This window comes from Diplotaxodon limnothrissa, linkage group LG13 (assembly GCF_057381915.1).
Source record: "Diplotaxodon limnothrissa isolate DT_005_m linkage group LG13, D_limnothrissa_male_GT1.1, whole genome shotgun sequence".
Classification (NCBI taxonomy): Eukaryota; Metazoa; Chordata; class Actinopteri; order Cichliformes; family Cichlidae; genus Diplotaxodon; species Diplotaxodon limnothrissa.
The window spans coordinates 3785572-3807709 of record NC_140608.1 but is presented as its reverse complement, the minus strand read 5'-3'; the positions used below and the strand labels follow the sequence as shown (position 1 = coordinate 3807709).

General features: G+C 42.9%; 1 protein-coding gene across 2 annotated transcripts in view; it reads right to left on the bottom strand.

Annotated features, from left to right (window-relative positions):
* The window catches only part of ehbp1 (EH domain binding protein 1), a 175490-nt gene that overhangs the window by 3800 nt on the left and 149552 nt on the right, over positions 1–22138 (bottom strand). The window contains exons 23-24 of one of the 2 annotated variants that reach the window (XM_085369657.1): positions 6424–6523; positions 5448–5521 (exon numbers count right to left, since the gene is read on the bottom strand). In XM_085369657.1, the coding sequence (XP_085225783.1) occupies positions 5448–5521; positions 6424–6523 (174 nt within the window). Of the gene's footprint in view, positions 1–5447; positions 5522–5990; positions 6524–22138 lie in introns of those variants that run through there. The other variant, XM_085369656.1, reaches the window with a different exon arrangement.

The following is a 22138-nucleotide window of genomic DNA, read 5'->3' as shown; positions in this document are numbered from 1 at the left end:
AGAGATGACTGCATAACTGCATGTGACTTAATCTGCCCATCTATGTGATTTACTCCTGTAGGGACCTGACGTTTAGGGAAGCTGCGTGTAAAAGAGTACCAGTCCACCTTTTCTCTCAGGAAAGGCAGTATGAAAGCATCCTCACACAGAACATGACATCGTGGTTTGGGAACAGCTGTGTGAAGGACCAAAAAGCTCTCCAGAGAGTGATCCGTACAGCAGAACGCTGCTGCAGGATTGCTCTCCCCCCGCTTCAGGACACCTACACCAGGAGATGCCGGACTAGAGCAGCGCAGATACTGAAGGACCCGTCCCATCCTGGCAACAAACTGTTCCAACTTCTGCAATCTGGTAGAAGGTTCCACATCTTCCGGGCAAGGACAGAGAGACTCAAGAGGAGCTTCTATCCCCAAGCCATCCGTGCCCTAAACACACACACCCGCCCTCTCACATCATCTATAATTGACTGAGTCAGGACTCTTCCAGACACTAAACCAAGGCACAATGTACATTTCAATTCCTTTAATTTTAAATATGTTTATATTGTCTATCCTGTAAAATAGTCAGATGTCTATTCATATTAATGTACAGAATTCACCTGCTTGCTGCTACTACTGCACATTCACCCAGTGTATATACTATATGTCTGTATATATATATATATATATATATATATATATATATATATATATATATATATATATATATATATATATATATATATATAATAATGTTCTTCCTCTACCCCCCCCCCAATTTTTGCACATGTCGAGGAGCGTGTCAGGCTACATTTCACTGTGTGTTATACTTGTATAACTATGCATGTGACAAATAAAGAACCTTGAACCTTGAACTTGAATGGGGGAGGGCCTTTCTTGTTAGCTTCTGAAGCCATTTTCCACACATGCACTCCACCCCTGAACCTTTCCAGACTTTACCCAGGTTCCCAAAGTGTGTGTGATGCTTTTTTGTTCAGACGTGTGGACAAAGTAGCTAATATTGTCCTTAATTCCATGAGTGTATGTCAGGTGTGCTCTACCACCTAAAACACGCTGAATATTTCTAGTAGTGCAAACCTTTGTGAAGCGGTGTTTCCTGCCTCATGCAACATGCAAGGAGGTAAATTTATCTACAAGAGGACAAACCTGCCCTTAACACATTTAAACACAACTTGAACCTTTATAACTTGATGGCTCATAAACTATTTAACATGCTGACGGCAGCTACCAATTTACAGGATTTACTGCCTTTAGCCTCTGGGTTAGAGGTGAGAAAGTTTGGCTTAGCTTCATTGTGTCTGTTTGCCATAAAAACATTCAGAATTGTAGTTTTCTGGTCTACGTGTCCAGCAGAAGACTGAGAACATCACGGTAGATACAACAATCAAGTGGTTTTCCACCTGTGTGAAGCAGGCTGAACCACAGGAAAGATTTTACATCTCTTAAAAAGCTGTAATTTCTTTCCAGGCATGAATGTGAACATTTTCAGCATCTGTTCAGCCTCATGTGACGATTAGCAGCATGTAATACCACGTTAGCTTCACTACAGGTGGCACCTGTCCTCGACATAAACACCAAGTTAAAACAGCTGGAGACGATGCGAATATTAAACTTCAAGCGTGGACGCACTTCAACCTACACAAACACCCGAGCTGTGAATAGATAATTAAACACACTGGTCTTCTGAATTCGCCAAAACTCGAGCCCGGCGACGCGTGGAACGAAGCCTGTTGCTATCGGCCTCTTCAGTCAGTGTGCAAGCCTGAAAGAGTTGGCGACATCATCAAAAGGTGCCCATGTGATCGGATTCTAAAGTGCACCTAATCAATCAGGGTCTGTAGTGCGCTGTCCCGATGTGTTACAAAGCCCAAATAGATTTACAAATGGGCTGTGGGTGTGTGTGTGTGTGTGTGTGTGTGTCGGGGGTGTGGAGAGGGATAAGCTCCTGCATAGGATTACATATTGATTTTAAACATATAAAAAAGCTTATCATATCAAACCATAACAAGGGGAGAGAAGAAGAAAAAAAATACACACACACACGGGCCCTCGAAGGAAGCCAAGACGCCGCTCCGTGTGTGCGTACATAGGTGTGAATCGGTAAGCAGATAAAGAGGGCATAGTGGATCAATTTTTGTGGCAGGGAGATGAGAGCATGGCATACAGATGGCATTTCCCCGCCTGGCATCACACCAAGACGATACAAGGAGGTGGTTATCACTGAGCATGCTCATAAACGACATCAACAGGGGCCTGGAAGCCTCGGCCCTGATCCTGACCGTTTTATTCTGCACATTTAATCAAACCTTGAACACCGTTTTAATGTCAAGCTGCTTTAAACTTCAGTTACGGAGCATTTTTATCTTACACCGACTGATGTTTGGATGCTTTAATGATGCAAAGGCCCACCTCAAGTCAAGACCTCTGTGCTGTTAACCTTCACGTGTCAGACTGGGGTCATTTATAGGTGTTGTTGGGATATTTTTAATCATGAAAATCGTTCCTTACAACTTTTCATATTTTACTACAGGGATTGGCCCAGTGCTGTGGCAGGGAAATGCAACTACGTGGATTTATTTATTACCTATAGGAGTGTTTTGTTAAGAATACTGGCTTTGGTTTGATTATAATTTTCCACTTGTGATCGCTGCGTTGTGATTTTACGCAGTGAATCATGGTTAACAGACCTAGAGTAGATTTACTGCTGCAGAAACCTCGAGGCAGACACTTGATGTCCAAAGATGAGTCAGCATCAGTTACCAAATTATGTTTGAGTGCTTTTGTAAAAATGTATTCTGAATATTCCTCATGTACAGATGACACATTCAATTTAAACAAAAACAACAGACGTACAGTGACGACCTTGTTAATTCACTCTAACATCTTAAATTTTACATGTATTGCGATTATTGTGCTGATCTATTGTTTTTTAAAGGTTTGTGATGCACTAATGTGTAAAATACTGCACTGCTGTGTGCTGATATGAAATCATCTAAATATACAGTTCTTTCTTTATTCAGTTAGACAAAGCATTGCTTAGGGTCGCACTAGACCATTAGTTGTTCTGTATTTATCAGTTAATATGTGCTGAGATCCAAAGTGCAGGAAAAATACCTGGCACTGTAGTGAATCCTGCAGCTGTAGCCCTGCAAACTAGCCCCTCCCTTCCTCCCCTCTCTCTCTCTCCCTTTGTGTGACTTTAATGTTTCTACATTGTGCCTTTTCACTACATCAGGAATCACTGCTCCGTTAAGATCTTCTAACTCAAACAAACAAAAATCTGAGAAGAATTTGACCTTTTGCAGAATATCGGCTTCAAAGTTGATTTCAGATGAATCGTCTTCTCCCCCTCAAAGCTTCCCCTCTTTCTTTTCTTCCTCCCCTCCTCCTTGTCCTCTTGTACCCGACTGTCCCAGTAAGCTTACGTCAGCCTCACAAACGTGGAATAAAACACCTCGAGTCAAACCTTTGCCTCAGAACAGAGGAGGCCGAGCGGCTTAACTTATAATCTCCTGCCTTTAACTTTCATCAAACCCTTAAATGTCTACATCACTGCAGAGACTACTCACAGGATTTTCCTTTCTCTATAACTGCTTACAAATATTACCCACATCTGCCGCAGCTGGACGGTAAATCAGCAGATATTTAACATCTTTTCACACAAAAAGACGAAGACAGAAACTTCAGGTCTTCACACTGACCTGACAATGTGTGTGTGATTCAGCATGTGTGTCAGCTGAGAGGGAGAGGTGCGCTTGATTCAGTGCAGGTATATATTTTTCTCAGCAGGGCGTGTGTGTGTGAGGGCAGGTGTGTTTCTTCTCTCACTCTGAGTCATCTCTCTCTCTCTGTGTCATCGACTGGCCAACCAAATCAGCAATTATTCGCACGCCCAACCATCGCTCAATGGACCTGCCCAAGCACCAAATAAGAGCTGGGGAGACGCGCGCACGCACACACACACACACACACACACACACACACAAAAAACCAAAGGTGGAAACACACCTGTGAGATGTAAACTCACAGACGCAGGCAAATGGAGACCAACAGACACACACACACCTTTCTTCCCAGCAGCTGACAACTATCTGTGGCTGCGAGAGAAAGGCAGAGCCTCTGAATGTTAAGTGGCTCCCTGAGGGAGGAAAATAAGGCCGCTGATAAGTTAGTCAGCTGCAAATCCAACAAGTCCACATGAAGGCAGAGAGGACGGCGGTGACACGGCACACACCACCTCTCCACCTCGAGTCACACACTATCTCTGCTCTCACATCCACATGCGCGCAAGCCATATGAATCCACAACACACACACGAGACAAAGACAAAAACACAGCTCAAAACAATGCACACACACGTGTGCTTAAAGCAGGCTCGCTGATACAAACACACACTCCGTTATGTGAAGCAGAAAAAGCGAAATCCTCCCATTCGACTCCAGCAGGAGCTCGATAAATAAAAATAAATAAAGCGGCCGGAGAGAGGGAGGAAATCAAGCTGAACGCAGGCAGCGTGGTGCCGGCTGCAGCGCCGCTTTGGATACGCGTGTCTGCCCCCCCCCCCCACCATCTCCTCTTTTGCTAATTAGAATTGATTTATTATGGACCAGGTAGCTTATCAGGTGCCCGGTGAAATTACAATGGGTGTCCGAAGGCCGCGAGGAGAAAGGGGGTGGTTTGTGAGAAGGGGGTGGTGCTGGTCAATGTCGAATGGCAAAATCAATTAGCATTGATTGGCGAAAGGTTCATTTTGCCAAAGAGGACGCAGTCGAAGGGGATTAAACTTCCATGGCCCTCTGACAACTTTGATACGACACAATGGCTGCTTTTCTGGCTGCGGTGTAGTTAACAAGCTTTCAACAATATAACTGCATTTCTTTCTTTTCTTTTTTTAACATTGCAAACACTGAATGCAGCTGTGGTCAGATTCCACATCAGGCATCGGCTAGTCGGGTCTGGCTGAGAAACAGATAGCATTGATCAAGTATCTGGGAGTGAAATCCCTCGCAAGCTCGCATCTTAATCCTCATCAAGCCGAAGCAGAATTCAAATCACCCTGCTTCAGGCTCCCGATGAAGGCTGGCCCCCGCTAACGGGCGGACGCCACGTAGAAAGGACTCAGAAGAAGAGACACCAACCACTTTACTCGAACTCAAGCGACCTCGACAGTCGATTTTACCCTCCTCACTACGAAATGGAAAATGAACTTCAACTATTGCTGCCGGTCTCCTGCAGGACTCATTTGGGAAGTAATTAAACTATGCAGATGTTCTGGTAAATTTCAGGAAGATTTAGGAAAGAGAGAGTAAAATGAGCTCCTGGTTGTTTTACTTTACTTGTTACATAATCTCCTCAGCTGTGAAAACTGCTGTTTAAAATGCATCTAAAGTTACAAAATTAAGAGTTTAATGTACGCGTGTGCAGCCTCCCTCTGCGTGTGTGTCTTACCCTCGATGGCCAGCATGGCTCTCAGCTCTCTGTTCAGCAGTTCGAAACGCCTCTCCAGATCGTGCTCTTTCTCCCTGTGGCAAGTTAGAAAGAGGGGAGACGGGAAACACACACACACAAAGTTCATCAATATGTTAATGACTAAATCATTAAGTACTTAAAGAAACCTGCAATAAACATCGATTCGGCCACTCGCCCGAACCTTCTCTGGCTTCGCATTAATCTACTGCACATAACTGATACTCATAGTGCACAGCCCTGGGTGAAGGTGTGTGTCTGTGTGTGTATGTGTAAGGATAGAAAAAGGGAAATAAGGAGCGGAGTTTGGGGGGTGGGGGTGAAAATGCATTAAAAACAGAAGATGAGGGAGTAGATGTGTATATGCAAGCGTGGCCCTGTGTGGATCTATCTGCCACCCGCAGCACAAATTGAATTCTTTCCTCTTTCAGCCATATTAAAAAATGAGCTAATTCGGCCCCTAATAGAATTTGTCCTTCACAGGCGCCGTTTTCTCTTTGCCTCCACAAAGAGAGAACAGAAAGGGCTAATAATCAGCCCTTCTGTCAATTGGCCACTTTAAAAGCCTCTCCTTTCCCACGATATAATGTGATTATGAATACTTCAGGCTCTCCTCCACTTGCACACTTTGAAATCCCTACAGCCGCAAATGAAGAAAAAAAGGCAGCGCGTGTCTCCACCTGTCGCAGCTGACCACATACAAAGAGACTGCAGATAGAGTAGCGATCGCCACATTTCTATTGATTTTATATCCCTTTCTGCATGTAAATCAATGAGTGGATAGACAGAGATGGGGTGAATGGAGTGGAGAGGACACTCCTGCCCCGTGCAGCTTAGACGAGCTTGATCTAAAGCTCGAGGAGCAGGTTTAAAACGCTTCTCAGCTGCTTTAATTTGACATGTGAGAAATTTAAATGGAAGCAAAGACGAGGCGACAGAGAGGAAGAACAGTACGCACAGCAGAGAGAGCTGGTTCTGTCTCCTGATGAGGGCGTTCTTCTTGTTGACCAGCATGAACCACTCTTGCATCATGGCCTCCTCCTCCTCCTTGTTGTTGCCTAGAAAGAGCACAGAAACACACCAATAAATAAACCAGCAGATACACACGTTACAGGAAATGTTTCAAGAATAACACGTTGCTCTTTTGCTTTTGTTTTTTTACAGTGGATTGAACCTGACATAAAAATTACAGCACGCCGTGTACACCAGCATATGCACATGAAAAGCGATGAGGCAGATAAACGACGGAGCTGCTGCCCCCGCAGAGTCAGTGTGTCCACCAGATAGTCATGTGTGGGTGTAAATACTCTCCTCGCTTATGTTCCCTGTGTAAACATTCACCTACTTCACACCATGCCTTCACAACGTCAATACGGCTTCAACCGGGGCGGGATTAACTCTGCGATTACCGTCGAGCGCCTTTACAGAGTGAAGCCTCTCACTGTAGGGCAATACATATCCCATCACTCAGCAGGCCTTCAAAAAAAAAAAAAAAAAAAGTCTCTGGGACTCTCTACTGCTTAGTGTAATACCTGCTCAACACACACAGAGAGCTAGTGAGGCTCAGATGCATGGCTAATGTAAGCTTTGCCCACGCCTGGGGCTAAAGCTCTATGCTGTAACTTACTTACAAGGTACAATGGGATGCGCACAACTGATACAGACAAAGCACGTCGAATCGAAAGCTTCAAATGTTAGCCAGGTAACAGTGACAGCCTCCATCGTGTTTGACCTGGAATAAAGACCAGCTGCCTGGGTGTGGAGTTTGACTCCCACTGTGCATCTGCTGGCCTCCGTGTACTAAAACCACATAATCGTAAGGTTTTAAACATACTGGAACCTGTGATGACGCTCAAACCAGAAACTGACAAATGATAACTAAATGCTCATTGAAGCTCTCAGGTGTTAAATGCTTACAGAGGAAGGGTTGATCAACAGGATTTTCAGGTACGGCCCAAAAACATGCACGAAAAGTTATTTAATATTTCTGGAATGAATTAAATTTGGAAACAGGATAATAGTCTGAACATTAGCTGGATGGTTACTGTAAATTTGGAACCTATTTATAAAACTTTCTAGATACTGTTTAGTGCATCTTCAGGTAACTAAGTGGGGCTATTTTGGACCAGGTGTGGCAAAGATAATGAGCAGGTGTATTTATGCTGTAAATTCATGTAGGTCTGTTTAATCCCAGGCTTTTGCTCCAATTTTCATCCTGTAATGATTACACTGTAAGGTTTTACACCAAACCAAAGTGAAAAGACACCTCAGGCGTGTCTCTCAGGATCCAGAGGCTTTGATTAAACTGCAGTATTTGACACCCTGGGAATCAGGATGGCCTCACTGAGCAGGAACAAAAATAACAACAGTCTCAGCAGTGATGATTAATAAACACATAATAAAGATGCAAAATGCTACCAGTAAAATAATTATTTACTATAATTCTACAAATTCACAATTTATTTGTGAGTAAAAAAGACTATTACTTTAAAGGTAAATCTTTAAATGTTATAACTACTTTTTTTTAAGGAATGGATAATCAATAAAATTAAAACTAGATTTCCATAAAATAATACTACTAAGCATCTCTTTCTGCTTGGTTTGTTTTAATAATCTCTCACGTGTTATAAATTAAAATGCTATTTATTCTTTATCGAATCTCGAGGTCAGCTGAACAGTGTCAGCGGCGATAATCCATAAGGTCCCGTTTAACTCTGCAGCGGCGATATGAATCCTTCCATTCACTGTGGTAAATGCAGCAACGGTTTTAAGAAGATTTCCAACATTTATTGTCTGAGTATTGTAGCTGTAACCACTATATCATTTATTTGATGAGAAGCTGTAAATAAATAACTTTGCTTCTTAGGAGACAAGAAAATAAGAAAGAAAGAAATTTTTCCATCAAACACACACACACACACACACACACACACACACACACACACACCAGCGTTCATTGCAGCAGTGGGAGCATCGGGCCACTGCGTCACTGATGACAAAAGGCAAACGCGTGGATGTGTGTGGACACCGGTGAATGTGTGGACATTTGTGATACTCTGAGCCAGCAGATGTATGTAATTTCATTTAGGAGGAGGGAGCGGGAAGGGAAAATGAAAGAAAGCAAGCAAAAACCCCCCCCCAAAAAAACCAAGCGAATGAAAGAAAGCTTCAGGATTTAGCGGAATCACGGGCTCGTGGATTACTGTAGTCAACTTTGAAATGGACGACACTCGGAGGGGGGATAAAGCCGGCGCTGACAGGTCATTGTGCTGCCTCGAAGTCAAATAAAACAAGCAAATAATAATGGCAAATATTAAGCTCCTGTGACATTGTGGCGAGGCGGGCTGGAAGACGAGAGGGGATTATAAAGCTATATCCCCCACCGCTAGCCAGCCAGCTGCTACCAGCCAACCAACAGCCACATTTTATGAAAGGAGGGAGGGGAGGCGAGGGGAGAGGAAGGCAGGGAGGTCAGAGGAAAAGGTGGTAGAAGAGGGAGGAGAAAAGGGTAGAAGGAAGGAGAAAAGGGAGAGATGAGGAGGAGGGGGGGGGGATATTGAATGTGAAAGCAAAATGGGATGACTGGAACGAGGGAGGGAGTGGAGGAGGAAATAAAGGCGAGCAGGTGAGTCAGGGGATGGAGGGATGGAGGCAGGAGACTCGACAGCTGCTCAGCATCCACCTCCGACCTCTAGATCCTACCTGACTCTTAAAGAGACAGACTGGGCGCAGATTTATTGTTATAGGTGGGCGCTAAACCCCTTTTTAATCAATTAAGCATGGGGAAATTATGTTTTACTATACCTTTAATTATAGTTTTTGAGCTGTTGGGGGAAGAGCCTTTAAAAAATAAAAAGTTATATAACTACATTGTAATTTTACAGGCCAATTGCATTTAATGAATTATTGAAAAGTATTCAGATTATTTAAATAGTTTTCTACTAGCTTGACTACTCGATACGACTGAATTAACAAGACAACTGTACGCGATACCGTCATCTTAAACGTAAAAGTGATGGTCGTTTCAGTTTCATGATAATTAAGGGTCTAGTGCTGGGTTGGGGGTTTGATTCCCACTGGTGCAGCACATTCTAAAAACATCTTTGCTCCATAGAAAGCCATATGCTTATAGTGACAACAGACTGCTGAATGTGGTGGTGTATGAAAACAAATGGTGTAAATATCCTTGGCAGTCACCACTGACACTGTGTCTGCGAATCCAGCCTTGGCTCTGAGACACTGTGGATGCATGCTGGCTCTCAGGGGGCCATCTTGGATCAAAGCATCTGGCAGTTTGGCAGGGTGCATTCTGGGTCTTGCTGCTCGCCTTACACGCCACTTCTTAGTGCTCAACACAGAGCAGGGCAGAGCAGAAACAGGCCAACTCCAGTGAGACCGAAGCAATGAATTTGGCGTTGGTACAGTGTGTGATGGGGACATCAAAGGGTTAGTGATGAAAATGCACAAGGTTTATCGCCATTAATATCATCCTTAGTGTTACCTCAGCTATCAATGCAGCTGTGCTAGTGAGAAACACACAAGATACAATCAACTCACACACACAGAGCTGAGATACAACTGATAGACATATCCCAACAACCCCTCTATCTGATTGCCTGTCTTCCTCTTCTCTTGTTCCACTCCCGGCTTCTCGCAGAAACGCAACCAGGATACAATGACACCAACTGCCGTGTGTGGAGGGAGGCTGCTATCCTCGAGGCATGAAGACAAGGCTGGTTAGCATAGGTCACTGTGTGTTTGGGTGAGAGAGAAATGCAGAAAGAAATGGGGAAAAAAAAGGCGGGTACAAAGGCAGCCTCTATAGCCAAATAAGATTAAGATAGCAATCTTGGCCAATGTTCCATTCAGTGTTGATAGGAATAATGAAACTCACCCCGAGGTGGTCAAACTGCTGCTGCTGTTGGCCTGAGCTGCTTTGAATTAAGAGCGCCATGCTGCCATGTGCTAAATGTACAAAATTCATGCTTTAGCATTAGTCTTAGTGAGTACACGTTAATTGACTTTAACTGGCTTCACTGTATTTTTAATTGGTGACTAAAACATCAAACCAGAAGCTGCACTAAACCTGCAATTACTGATAACTTTAGCTTTAAATTATCGGTGTGTAGTTTAGCTTCTTTTAGCTGCTCTCTTATTTGCAAGCAGTCGCAGCAGAGGACGGATCTACTTGGATGCTTCGGGGATTTGCGTCTCCCTCTCAAACCAGTGATCGATGTTAACCCTAGGACTACAGAGCGACAAAAAGACCAAAACAGATTAGTCACAATGAAAATGCTGAAAATAGGAATGTATGCAGATGTATGGGGCTGCTCTTTATTTTCCTGAGATTGCAACGATGTCAGTTGTTTAGTTTAGCCACCGCTGTGGAGAAAGCAGAAGTCACAACATAAAAGAATCTTTGCAACAAATTACAAATTTAATTATGAAGTTAATCTGTAAGAAAAGAGGGCTGCTAATGTTAACTGCTCTCAGCAACTAATACTTAAAATAATTTTTTCTCTTTGATTATTGTGAAAGAGAAAAATGTATTTTCTGTTTCATTATTGTGATCAATGGCTTCAAACAGCAACATGTGCAGTATTTGCACATGAGATGTTCATTCTAATTCATATAAATTGCAGTAAGTGGATGAGCAGGGTGTCCTGCATTTGTTCTTCCCTGGAGAAACTTCTGTGCCTTGAAGGAAGCAGCTTGGATAACCGAGGAAAATGAATGCGACAGAAAGAGAAACACATTAAAAGCTGTGATCACAGCATGTTCATCTCAGTCCTTATCCCACCATTTTGTCATTTAATCCAATAGCTGCTAATCCAATTTGTCTATCGGACATATAAAAAGGCAGGGAGGAGGAGGAGAAAGAAGAGGAGGGGAAGGGAGGAGATGGAGCTGAACTTCTCTTCTGTGTTCAAGTCACTTTCTCAATTGCGGTTTATTTAGGGCAGAGCTGCACTTGTGCATCTCCCCCCATCGTTCTCTCCATCCGAGCGTCAAGCCCGTCTGATATCAGCGGGGATCGGGGGAAGAAGAAAGCCAAAGACACATGAAAGAAAATGAGAGAAGGAGGAATAAAAAGAACAGGATGAACATTGTTTCCTGTGATTAGGTAAGAGCTCGTTAAAAGGCTGTCATGGCAGTGATGTGAATATGCATGACAGGGGCCGGCCTAATCAGAGAGGTTTGTGCCGAGGACCGGAGGGAGGGGGGGAATTGTGTGTAAGTAGCCTACTGAAGACTTGATTTAATTAATGTGAGGAGAGGAGTGTCTTGTTAGGAAAGGAGACAGGGAAGGACAGAGTGAAGCTTGTAAGCAGGAGAGTTTAGGGAGCTCTCAAATTCAGGTTTACCCATAAAAAGCGTCACATCTGAAGCTTACGCTTCTCTCCATTTCTGAAAATTAGAGTAACACTGAAGTCAAAGATGTACTCAAAGCTATGCACGCCAAATGTTACAACACTGGTGAGATGTGTAAGAATCAAACTGCCTAGCCACTGCATGTGATTCCTCCTGCTCTCTCCTATTCTATTCTCCTCTCCTCTGGAGTGGTGCTGAGGGCTATTTTTCCAAGGGAGTCTTGTACGAGGCCTCTTTTAGGTGTCCTCAATGGCACAATGGGTCCTAGCTCATAGAGCAGATTCCTGCTTTATTGAACCTGTGTATAAGGTCTGGTGAATGGAACACATTAACCGATTCACACTCACCTCTTTCCTTTTGCTCCCCCCGGATAGAGAAAAGTAAAAATTCAGAAAAAAAAAAGAAAGAGGAGGGAAAAAAACCCTCCTCTCACACTGAGGCACAATGCGTGCCTTTTCCACTGGTGTCATTTGTCAACCACTGCTTGCTTTACAACTTACAAAAGAGGTGAAGGTAGGGGAGAGGGAGAGGAGAAGCAGGAGTAGGGTGCTGCAGAGTTTTGGAGGCACTGAGATTAATTAAATCTGATGCATAATCATAAGCAGGGCTGCAGAATTATTTGTTTCTGATTTCACGCAATATGCTGACAGGGGAAGCCCATCTTTCAAAATGCTGATGTTGGAAGAACAACAGCAGGCCTGCTGAATGACGATGAATATTTTCATCATACGATTGTTTTGTTAGCATAATCAGTAATAAAAGGAGATCAGGAGGGGATGAGTGTTACGAAATTATGCTGGATAAAATAATTATTGCCTATTTAACACCTGTTTGGATGTGACTGGTGAAACTGACTTGGTGTTGCGAACTGTAAACCGAGCAGGAGGAAAAATCCAATAAAAACACAGCTGTACCTCTTTGTTGTAGATTTCTGGTTTGCTTTGATGGTGATGATAGTGAACATCAGGTCCCATTAAAGAAGTGCAAAAAAGAGCCAGCTTTTAAAAAAACAAAATATTGAATCAATTTCAGTTAAATCATGATTACTAAAGATTTATTTGGTAGAATTTTACCCAGAATTGTGTACTCGAGAGTTCACTCTGGGGAAAAAAAAAGAAAGAGGCATGACAAAGTATTTTGAGGCCCTGTATCTTTGACAGTTTTCATATGATGGCGAAGTTTTTCATGATGTCAACAGATTTGAAAGAAAAAAAAAGCTGATTTTTGAGGGGGTCAGGTAGGAGGCACTCACTGATAATTTTAAGAGTAAAAGAGGCCTGTGGCATCTCTCTCTCTCTCTCTCACACACACACACACACACACACACACACACACCCCCCCCCCCTGGGATTTATTCTGCAACGTTTCCTGAGTCCAAAAGCTGCAAAATTCTTTTAGAAAGTTTCATAAGTGGAAACATGCTTCTTATTTTCATTCATATATATTTCATTCATTTTCATATAACACATGCTGTTTTAGGTTAATTTTTAATATGGAGTCCTGATGATGAGCCTAGTTTGCGGGAGGAGAAGAGTCAGACTGTCAAAGCCTAACATGTTATCCTGCTAACATGTTTCTTCCTTTCCATCCGCCACTCTTCACCTCTTTAATCTTTTCTGTGGACTCTTCTAAATATACAGAAACGTATGTGCGCATGCACACACACACAAACGCAAAACACACACCACTGGGTAAACACATTTGACCTCAGAGCCAACAGTAGAGCAACCTCCAAACACCTCTACCTCAGAAGCTAAGGACAGATGGGAGCTTTGGCAAACAGAGTTCACATAATAGACTGAGTGAGGAGATGAAATGCTCATATTAGGAGGTTTCATTTTCACACACTGAACAGCAGCTGAAGAGTATATTTGGACAAGAGAAGTAATTTCTCCTCTTTCAACTTTCTTTAGCGTCTCATTTTAAATATTTAAATCAAACATATTTTATTTGATCACATAAAGGGGCTGAAAGGTGCTCAGATCAGAACAAAATAAGTGCCATTCCCAGAGTCTTTTTCTAGGAGAACCAGCCATGCCGTGACAATCACAAATATGCACTCTGCCTCGACTCACCCCCGAAGCATCTCCTCCTCTCTCCTCCCTCCCCCATCTCCATCAAATTGTGTTTCTGCTACAAATCAATAAACATTATCAGAGAGTGGCAGACTATGGGCTGGTGGAGGCAGCTTCTGTCTGTTAAAGCCCAGACCGCCCGGTCTCTATCACAGCCTGGGTGAGAAGGCCAGGAGGAAACAGAAAGATGCACACAAGAGAGAGAAAGGCGGGCAATGCGAGTCCACGAACGCACACACAAGTTATAGGGATTTACAGTAAACATAAGATGGAAGCAGAGTGCATACAAACTGAGCCACAATCAAACACAGATATGCTCAAACAGAGCATTTGGAGCATGTGCAGTCCTGCAGAGTGAATTTTCACATCCATACAAATGGAGAAAACAACCACAGCGAGCTGACTGGAAGAGAAAGGAACAGCAGTGAAGCACTGAGGTGTTTAACAATAATCCTAACAGTGCAGCACAGGCTGTTTTGACCATGCCATTCAATGTCAATAAGAAATTAAAGGGGGGAAAGGAAAAAAAAACACACAGTCAGCCTAAAGTCAACAGCGGCTTTAAACACTCCCTAACCCATTAGGCTGCTGTATCACCCACTCTATGCTTGTCAGCTCACTTTAGCTTTAGCGTCAGAAATCCCCACACTCTCCAACGCGCTACACGAACCATTTAACTGAGCCCTAAATAAGATGATTTTCAACTCGTCCCCACTTAGCTTGGGGCTGGAAAAAGAAAATCAGGGGGCCTGCCATACGCCATTTCTCAATTACCTTTCTCATTATTGTCAACCGTGTTCATTACTACTATTATCACCCTTCCTTTTCTGTTGCACCCCCCTGCCCCACTTTAGGCTAGCTCGGGCCGTTGTGGCTGTCGCGTTGGATGAAGAGAGGGGAGAGGCGCGGCAGAATCGAGAGCTTTTTTCAGGGCCGGAGCACTTCAGGTAATTAATATAGCAAGAGGGGGCAGATGAGAGGAGATGGAGAATATGTGAGTGTATGTACGCCTGTGTGTGTGTTTTTGCTGAAATGTCTGATTGGGGAGCTCACCTGCCGATACCCCCTAAAAGGTATTTCATTAGCGGGCCTTTTACCATACAAGCAGAGCAACAAAGCCTCAGTTACGCCTGTCTCCACTCCAACTCGACAGGGCCCTCCAGGACGTCTGTAGCTGTGTGTGGGAAGAGTAAAGAAGAGTGGAGGAGCAGAGAGGAGAGGCTATCCCTGTTCATAATCTCATGACAAAAGGCAAAAAGGCATCATCCTATTACCAGTGTGATCTTCACCAGCTCCTGCTAGCCACTTTCCACAGGGGGCTCTCTTTTATTATTAAGGTGAGTAGGTGATAGGGAGCAGGAAAGGCGCGCGGCGCCTCCCTATTAGCCCTGGGACAAGAGTCGGTATGAGGGGGAGAGAAGAGCGGAGAGACCCCATGCTAGGGTCCTGTTTGGAGTCTTTTTCTCTTTCTCAGAATGAGAGCCTTTGCTTGGACCTTCGGGAGGCGGCTTCTATTAGGCTTCAGTGCTACAACACAAAGTGTGAGAGATTCTTCAATCAAGCAGCTCAATGCCAGAAGTGATGATCACTGGGAAAACATCTTGAGCTCCATCTGTTAAAACTCATTTGTATCTGGTTCACGTTACTCCTTAGCTCCACCGTTACATGGCAGCAATGAGGTATTGGGGTACAGATTTAAATGAGGTACATTTATTCAAGCTGAGCCTTGGTGGTCAACTCCTGATGGCTGATATCCACCAAGTCCTACGTGATTTGACCAGTGCTTCTTAAAGCATAAAAACACTTGTACTGTGGTTTCGGTTTAAACGTCACAGAGGTGTATTTTTGAGTATCCACAGCACAGTGAGAGAGGAAAGAGGTTGGGGGAGAGAAACACAGATTAGTCTGTTTTTTTTTCCTGAGTGTTTTGTCTTCATCTTAGTGGGGGGTGCTTTCCTCTAGCCTCAGGTTACACAAGGGAATTGTGGGAAATAAAACTAGGCTGAGCTAGGTTTGGAATAACAGCAGTGCTTGACCCACCATTAAAACATACAGAAAAGGTATAAGTGTATTAGTGTAAGCTTGTGCTTAAACTAAAGATGTTTTTGAGTACTGCAGGTAGTACTGAAGGTCTCTTTTAAGATAAATTTAAAGAATATGAGTGATGTTTAAGTAAATGGTAAATAGACTATATGTACATAGCATCTTTCTACACAATAAGGGCACTCAAAGAGCTTTCTTACTACAAGCCACATTCACTCAGTCACACACATTCACACGCACACTCTGATGGACACATCAGGGTTCTGCATCCTGCCTGACGATACTTCAAAGGAGTCAGGGATCGAAACACCAACCTTCTGATTCGTGAACGACCTGCTCTCATATTTGAACCACAGGCACGTCTATAATTCAGCAAAACATTCTATATTCCGTTTTCCAGTTCCACAATTTCAGTATATTTTAAGTTCAATTTATCAAAAAAAGGCTTCAATGATTATTTTTTCACTGCCTTTTGGTGTCACCGCTTGAAGAAAAAAGAAAATTAGAAATAACATTTGAAATAACAATTAGTAACAATTTCACTGAGTTAATAATTAGTGTCATTGTAAAGCTCTTTATAAAGGTGTTTTTTCTAAAATTATATTGCAATATATTTCATAAAGGTGACAGATTACATGGAGAAAAAAATGAGATTCAAGAGTTATTTAATATTATTAACTGTAACAACGAACGGATCCACCACTGTAGCAAAGAAATTTGGGTACGTTCTAATGACTACAACGCAGAGAATCATGACTAACACTTGTAGAGTAGAAATATTTATTGCTGCAGAAACCTTGAGACAAAGACTCTGTGATGATGAAACAGATCAACTGATGGAGATGAGGTGGGTCAACTCCTTGTGTGATTAAAAAACACGATTAATCACACGAGGACACTTTGTAGCATCTGTGATAGGTAAAGGAAACTTTAAAGGTAAACTCAGAGAGAGCCTTTAAGAAAACCTCAGGATCATAAACAAACTAATTTTAGTGGCTTTGTCGCCTGAAGGTTACAAGGCTATGTGAACTCAGTGGTTAACCGGTAATTGTTTTGACTGCAACTGACTATTGAGCCTAAGAGTGCGTGAATAAGAGCAAGAGGAGCAAAGTGACATCACAGAGATGTGTTAAGTAATGTTACATTTCTGAACTCAAAATGAAAGCATTTCTTTTTGAATGTTTAAAATAAGTATTTCATCATTAAATCAAAACATAAATCATATATTGCTTCAAAGTTATAGTTTCCAGCTACAGTATTTGCTTATGCTCCTGATGCTTGATGGTGAGATGATGCAAATGGCAACAAGTCACTGCTCAGTCTGGCTCCGCTGCTGAACAACTGCAGTCACTTCAGTCAGTCAACTGCAGTCACCGTTCCAGCAGGAGGACACTTTAATGAGCACTTTACATCACTGTGCATTTATACATGGAAGAATCTTACACATAGATGCTCGCGTGCACACGCTTTCCTGCCTGCATAAAGTCAAATATTTGGTAATTCCGTCTGATAGACTGAAGTTTGAAGGCCCTTTAAAGGTATGTTAAACGTACAGATTCTCAAGAGATGCACACCATCCATCCTGACAATCCACACACACATATACGCACGCACACACACATCATCGTCGTCGTCCTCCTCCTTTCTCCTCTGTAGCCCAGTAAAAAGCCTGTGATGACCTGGGTGTGTAGCTTATTAACCTCTCCATCAGTTCTTATCAGCCAATGAATAGCCCAGTCATCTGCCTCTCCTGCTGAATCTTAGGGTGAAAATTTTCTCCTCACGTCAGGGCTATAATTCAATCCACACAAAAATCATTTAAGGAGCACACACATGTACACGCACGCACGCACGCACGCACGCAAGCACGCACACATACAATGGGGACCACAGTGGAAACATTTTGTCAGCCTTGTCCTCGGTGGGTTTGCAGGACTGGCGTGGACCAGATGTTACAGAAATTCTCAAACAACAGAACGAGTGTACATGGCGTGTTTGTGTGTGTGTGCGCGCGCTGTGTATGCCTGCCTGCATGCATGCATGAGTGTGTTTGAGGGCGGGAATAAATTAATGGCTGATTTCTCCCCTTGCTTTGATGGCATTAAGAGCCCTCTTCTTCTCAATGTGCCGCGTTAAATGCTTTTCTCTCCTTCTCTTTTCCATCCGTCTCTCCCTCTTTTTCTTGACAAGCAGGGCCACCCAGCAGAAAGCAACTGATGCAAAACGCCAGAGTAATCTCCCCCTCCATCCACCACCACCACCACCCCTCCCCGCTATCTTTAGTCTTTGACACAGTAGCCATTATCTGTGGGATTTAGTTAAACCAAACCTTCATGTATTTGTTAGGCCCTTGGTTCGTTTTTTCTTCTGACTGCTCTGCTTGAGTGTGGTCAGGCTGCGAGGAATTGGAGGGGCGGGGGTTACATCATCAGTACAGCCTGACGGAGACTCGTGGAGGGGGTCTACAATGCCATCTAGCTGGATCCTACTCATGATGGTAAATATGTTAAGCTGAAATGTGCAACCTTGTTTGTTTTTGCTGCTGCAAGAAAACTAAACCCAGACATTAAAGGCTCAAACATGATTGATTTAAGCCAAACCTGAAAAATACTGTGCGTCACTTCTGTTTAGCATTATTAACCCAACACTGATTCCAGTCAAATATGGGATAAAAAAAAAAAAAAAAGAAAAAAAAAAAAAGAGGTTTCTTGACTTTTTAATAAAATTGACATCCTTAAAAAAGGTGTGGAATGAACCTAAATTTCCCCTTAACCAACCTAAATATTCCAATCAAACTTATTAATAATCAAGTCAAAACCAATGCGATTGTGCTAATGTAGCTAAAAATTATATTACCTAAACAGGTGTTTGACCAGTAAACAGGTTATACTGTATTATTTAGAGATACGTGCATTCAACTGCATTGTCTTTTGTCCAGTTTTAATCTCATAGCAACCATCTGCTACAACACAGACAATCACAATTAACATAAATGTCAGTCTCATTTCCACTCCCATCTCACATTAAAACCAAGGCTTTCCTCTCTGCCACATGCAGCCACAGACCTAAAAAGCACTGTAAACGAATCATGTTGAAACTCGCAGGTAAGCCAGGGCTCGGCGGGGCTAAACTAAGGTTAAGCCATGTGGTTTAGCTTCCCGGGAATGTGTTTACACACACACTGAGGTGTGAACCATTTAGGGAGCTTAGAGGGGTGGAGAAACACGAGTTGATTTAGCGCTAGTGTAAACGCCGGTACCTGTTGACGGGTGTTAATTGGGACAGCTTAAGACAAACAGCATAAATCTGTAGGGATTCTCAGGCTGGCCGAGCAATCATCGAGCTGCAGGAGAGCGAGCAAAATAAGGCTGGATATCAAGTTACTTTTTTCAATTAGTTTCAAACTGTTAGGCCCTAAAAGCAGTCAACAGATGTCTGTAGTCATGATAACTTATTTTTTAACCTGATATGAATAAAAAGATGCAGAGATGTCAAAAGAAATTCCACCAGACCCAAAGTCATTTCTACTGGGTTTGTATCTAAAAGAACAGAAATGAACAAATATTAATGAACCACAGTGTTTTAAAGCAGAAAATCCTAACAGCACTGTGGAAAAAAACAAACCAGATGTCAAACATTCCACCTGAAAGGAACGCATATATACTGAAAGAGAAAAGAAATATATTATAAAAGGATTGTGGACCTTTTTTGAATATTTGGATTTCAAAGAGATGTTGAGTAATTAATTCATACTAGGTATGCAGTGTTTGCTTTGGTACACACGTTGAATGAACAAAAGTATTTTATTAATATTTATTTTCTATACTTGAACTTAAAATAATAAATATGAATAAATTAGGTGTCTTGATATGAATTGTCATGTATGAATATAAGAGGATAATTTTCTGTTCATTTTCGTTTTGTTTCTGATTTCTGATTAAATGCTGACATTTATTTTTAAAATATTAACAAAGATTATCATGAAAAAAAAGAAGCAAGCTTTGGATAATTTTTGTGTAGGCATAGGCAAAGAATAGTCGCTATTTTCAGCTTTAATTGTGACGCACAGCCTGGTGAAGCCACCTGTAGGTGGAGGATTTTTTGAATGAAGTAGTGAGAGTTTGTAAGATGTAGAGAGTGGTGATAACCCCCAGTGGAGGACCCCCCTCAACCTGCTGACAGACAGCTGCAGCCTTTTTAGCATAAGTGGCTCCGCCTGCTCCATTAGCAAAGAGAAGAAGGAGGGTGTGTGTGTGTGAGTGTGTGTGGGGATGGTGGGTGGGAGGGAGCTCAACCCCCCCTGGGGTAGATGTTAGAACAAATTTGAGGGGTGTCATATTACACGGCTTGTGACAAGAGGCCGAGGGGAGGTGAATGATGAATTTACTTAATGAATTAATCTGCGGACCAGTAATGGCTCCGCTAACAACATTAGTCATCCTTCTTACATCTCTGTGTTGCGATTCTTCCCTCATCTCTTCCTGTTACACAATCATTTTATCCACTCCTCCGACAGCCGTTTCCCCTCAGATATCAGCTTCTGTTTCCCATGGTTAGGTACATTTAACAAACTGAAAACTACCAATTAATAAAGTCTTTCGATTTCTTGATAAATACTCAAACTTTACATTATTTTTAATGTGTTTATAAACACACCTTTCAATCTGGAATAGCCTTAAATTAACACAGACACCAACACCAGGCTGATGAAGCTTCTGATTCAATACACAGATGCAAAATTGCAGTGTTTAAATAGACATTTAAATGGAAATGTATTGGGAAAGACAGCTGTTGGTATTTGTAGCCTGGAGTGCTCATAACAATGGGGAAATGGGGAGGAGTGTGTATGGGAGGGGGGGGGGGGGGGGGGGGGGGGGGGTGATGACAAGCAGCTGTGTTAGCAAGTGAATGGTGTAATTACTGGCCAAACCTCTGTCATTAACCTGCATTGTGGAGTGCCACCACATCGGTTACCATAAGAAAGCCTTGATTAATTGACTGTAACGATGAAATTCAATTATGTTATTGGGCTGGAGTTTTTAAATGAAATAATAATCAATTATATAATGGAGGGAAAAAATAAACATCTTTAGCCAAAATGTGCATTGAAGGATTATCATTGAGAACAGGTGAAAGCCAGTAAGTAAAGTGAGAGATGGCTGAAAGACTGTGGATTAAACTCTGACAAGAGAAATCCCCCCCCACAAAAGAAGTCAACAACAACAACAAAACAAATCAGTAATTTATTACTCAAATTTAACAATTTAATTAAAAAAATCATCTATTTTCACTTTATCTGGTTGTGTGGATCACTGTGCTGCTAAAAAGATTATTTTTCTGTCCTCTGTGTAGCTGTGGATGTTCGCATGTGTGTGTAATTTCGACACTCGCTTGTCTGTGACGACGTGTTTGGCAGCTTGCAGCGTGCTTTGGACCGGCTGCTGCATGGGGTCTCAGGCGAAGAGGCAGCTGATGAAAGCGTTGGCGGGATGCTCCAATAAAGAGCAGATTATCATAAGCGGCCATTGTCCACCTCCGAATTCTCTCCAACAACCGCCCCCCGCCCCGGCCTCCTCATCTTCACTTACTCACCCTGTGGCTGAAAATGTTAATCGGCGCCATCACTGGCAGGAAACACAGATGGGCTGCCCGGCCCAGTGAACACAACTTTACCTAGTTCTGAGTAACCGTTATAACGAAATAAAATATAGCTAAATGACACAGGATGATTTCTGCTCCAGTTTGGAAACAAATTTAACTTGCACGTCTCTGTACTAAGAAGCCACCCCCCCTCAACTCCAATCCCCTCCTTCCTCCCACCCTCCCGGTGACTCCATCCACCCGGCTCGTTTTATCTGAAGATTCTCAGACAATGCCTAGAGGATCCCATTCCCTAATCTTCCTAAAAATCCCCCTTTCATCCCCACTGTTAAAGAATGTATGAAAGGCTGACACCGAGCTGGAGAAAAGCAGGAGGGGAGGGGAGAGAAAGGAGGAGAAGAAGAAGGAGCAGCGCACATCTGGGAGTGAGGGTGGTGTTACTGCGCTGGACTGTGAGGGTGGAGGGCGGGAGGAGGACAGGAGCTCCACGCTGGTCGCTTGTGCTCAGTCCTTGCAAGTTGAGTAATTAAATTGTTTTGCTGCTCAAACATTCAAATGGCCGAGGAGATTAAGGGCATGGGC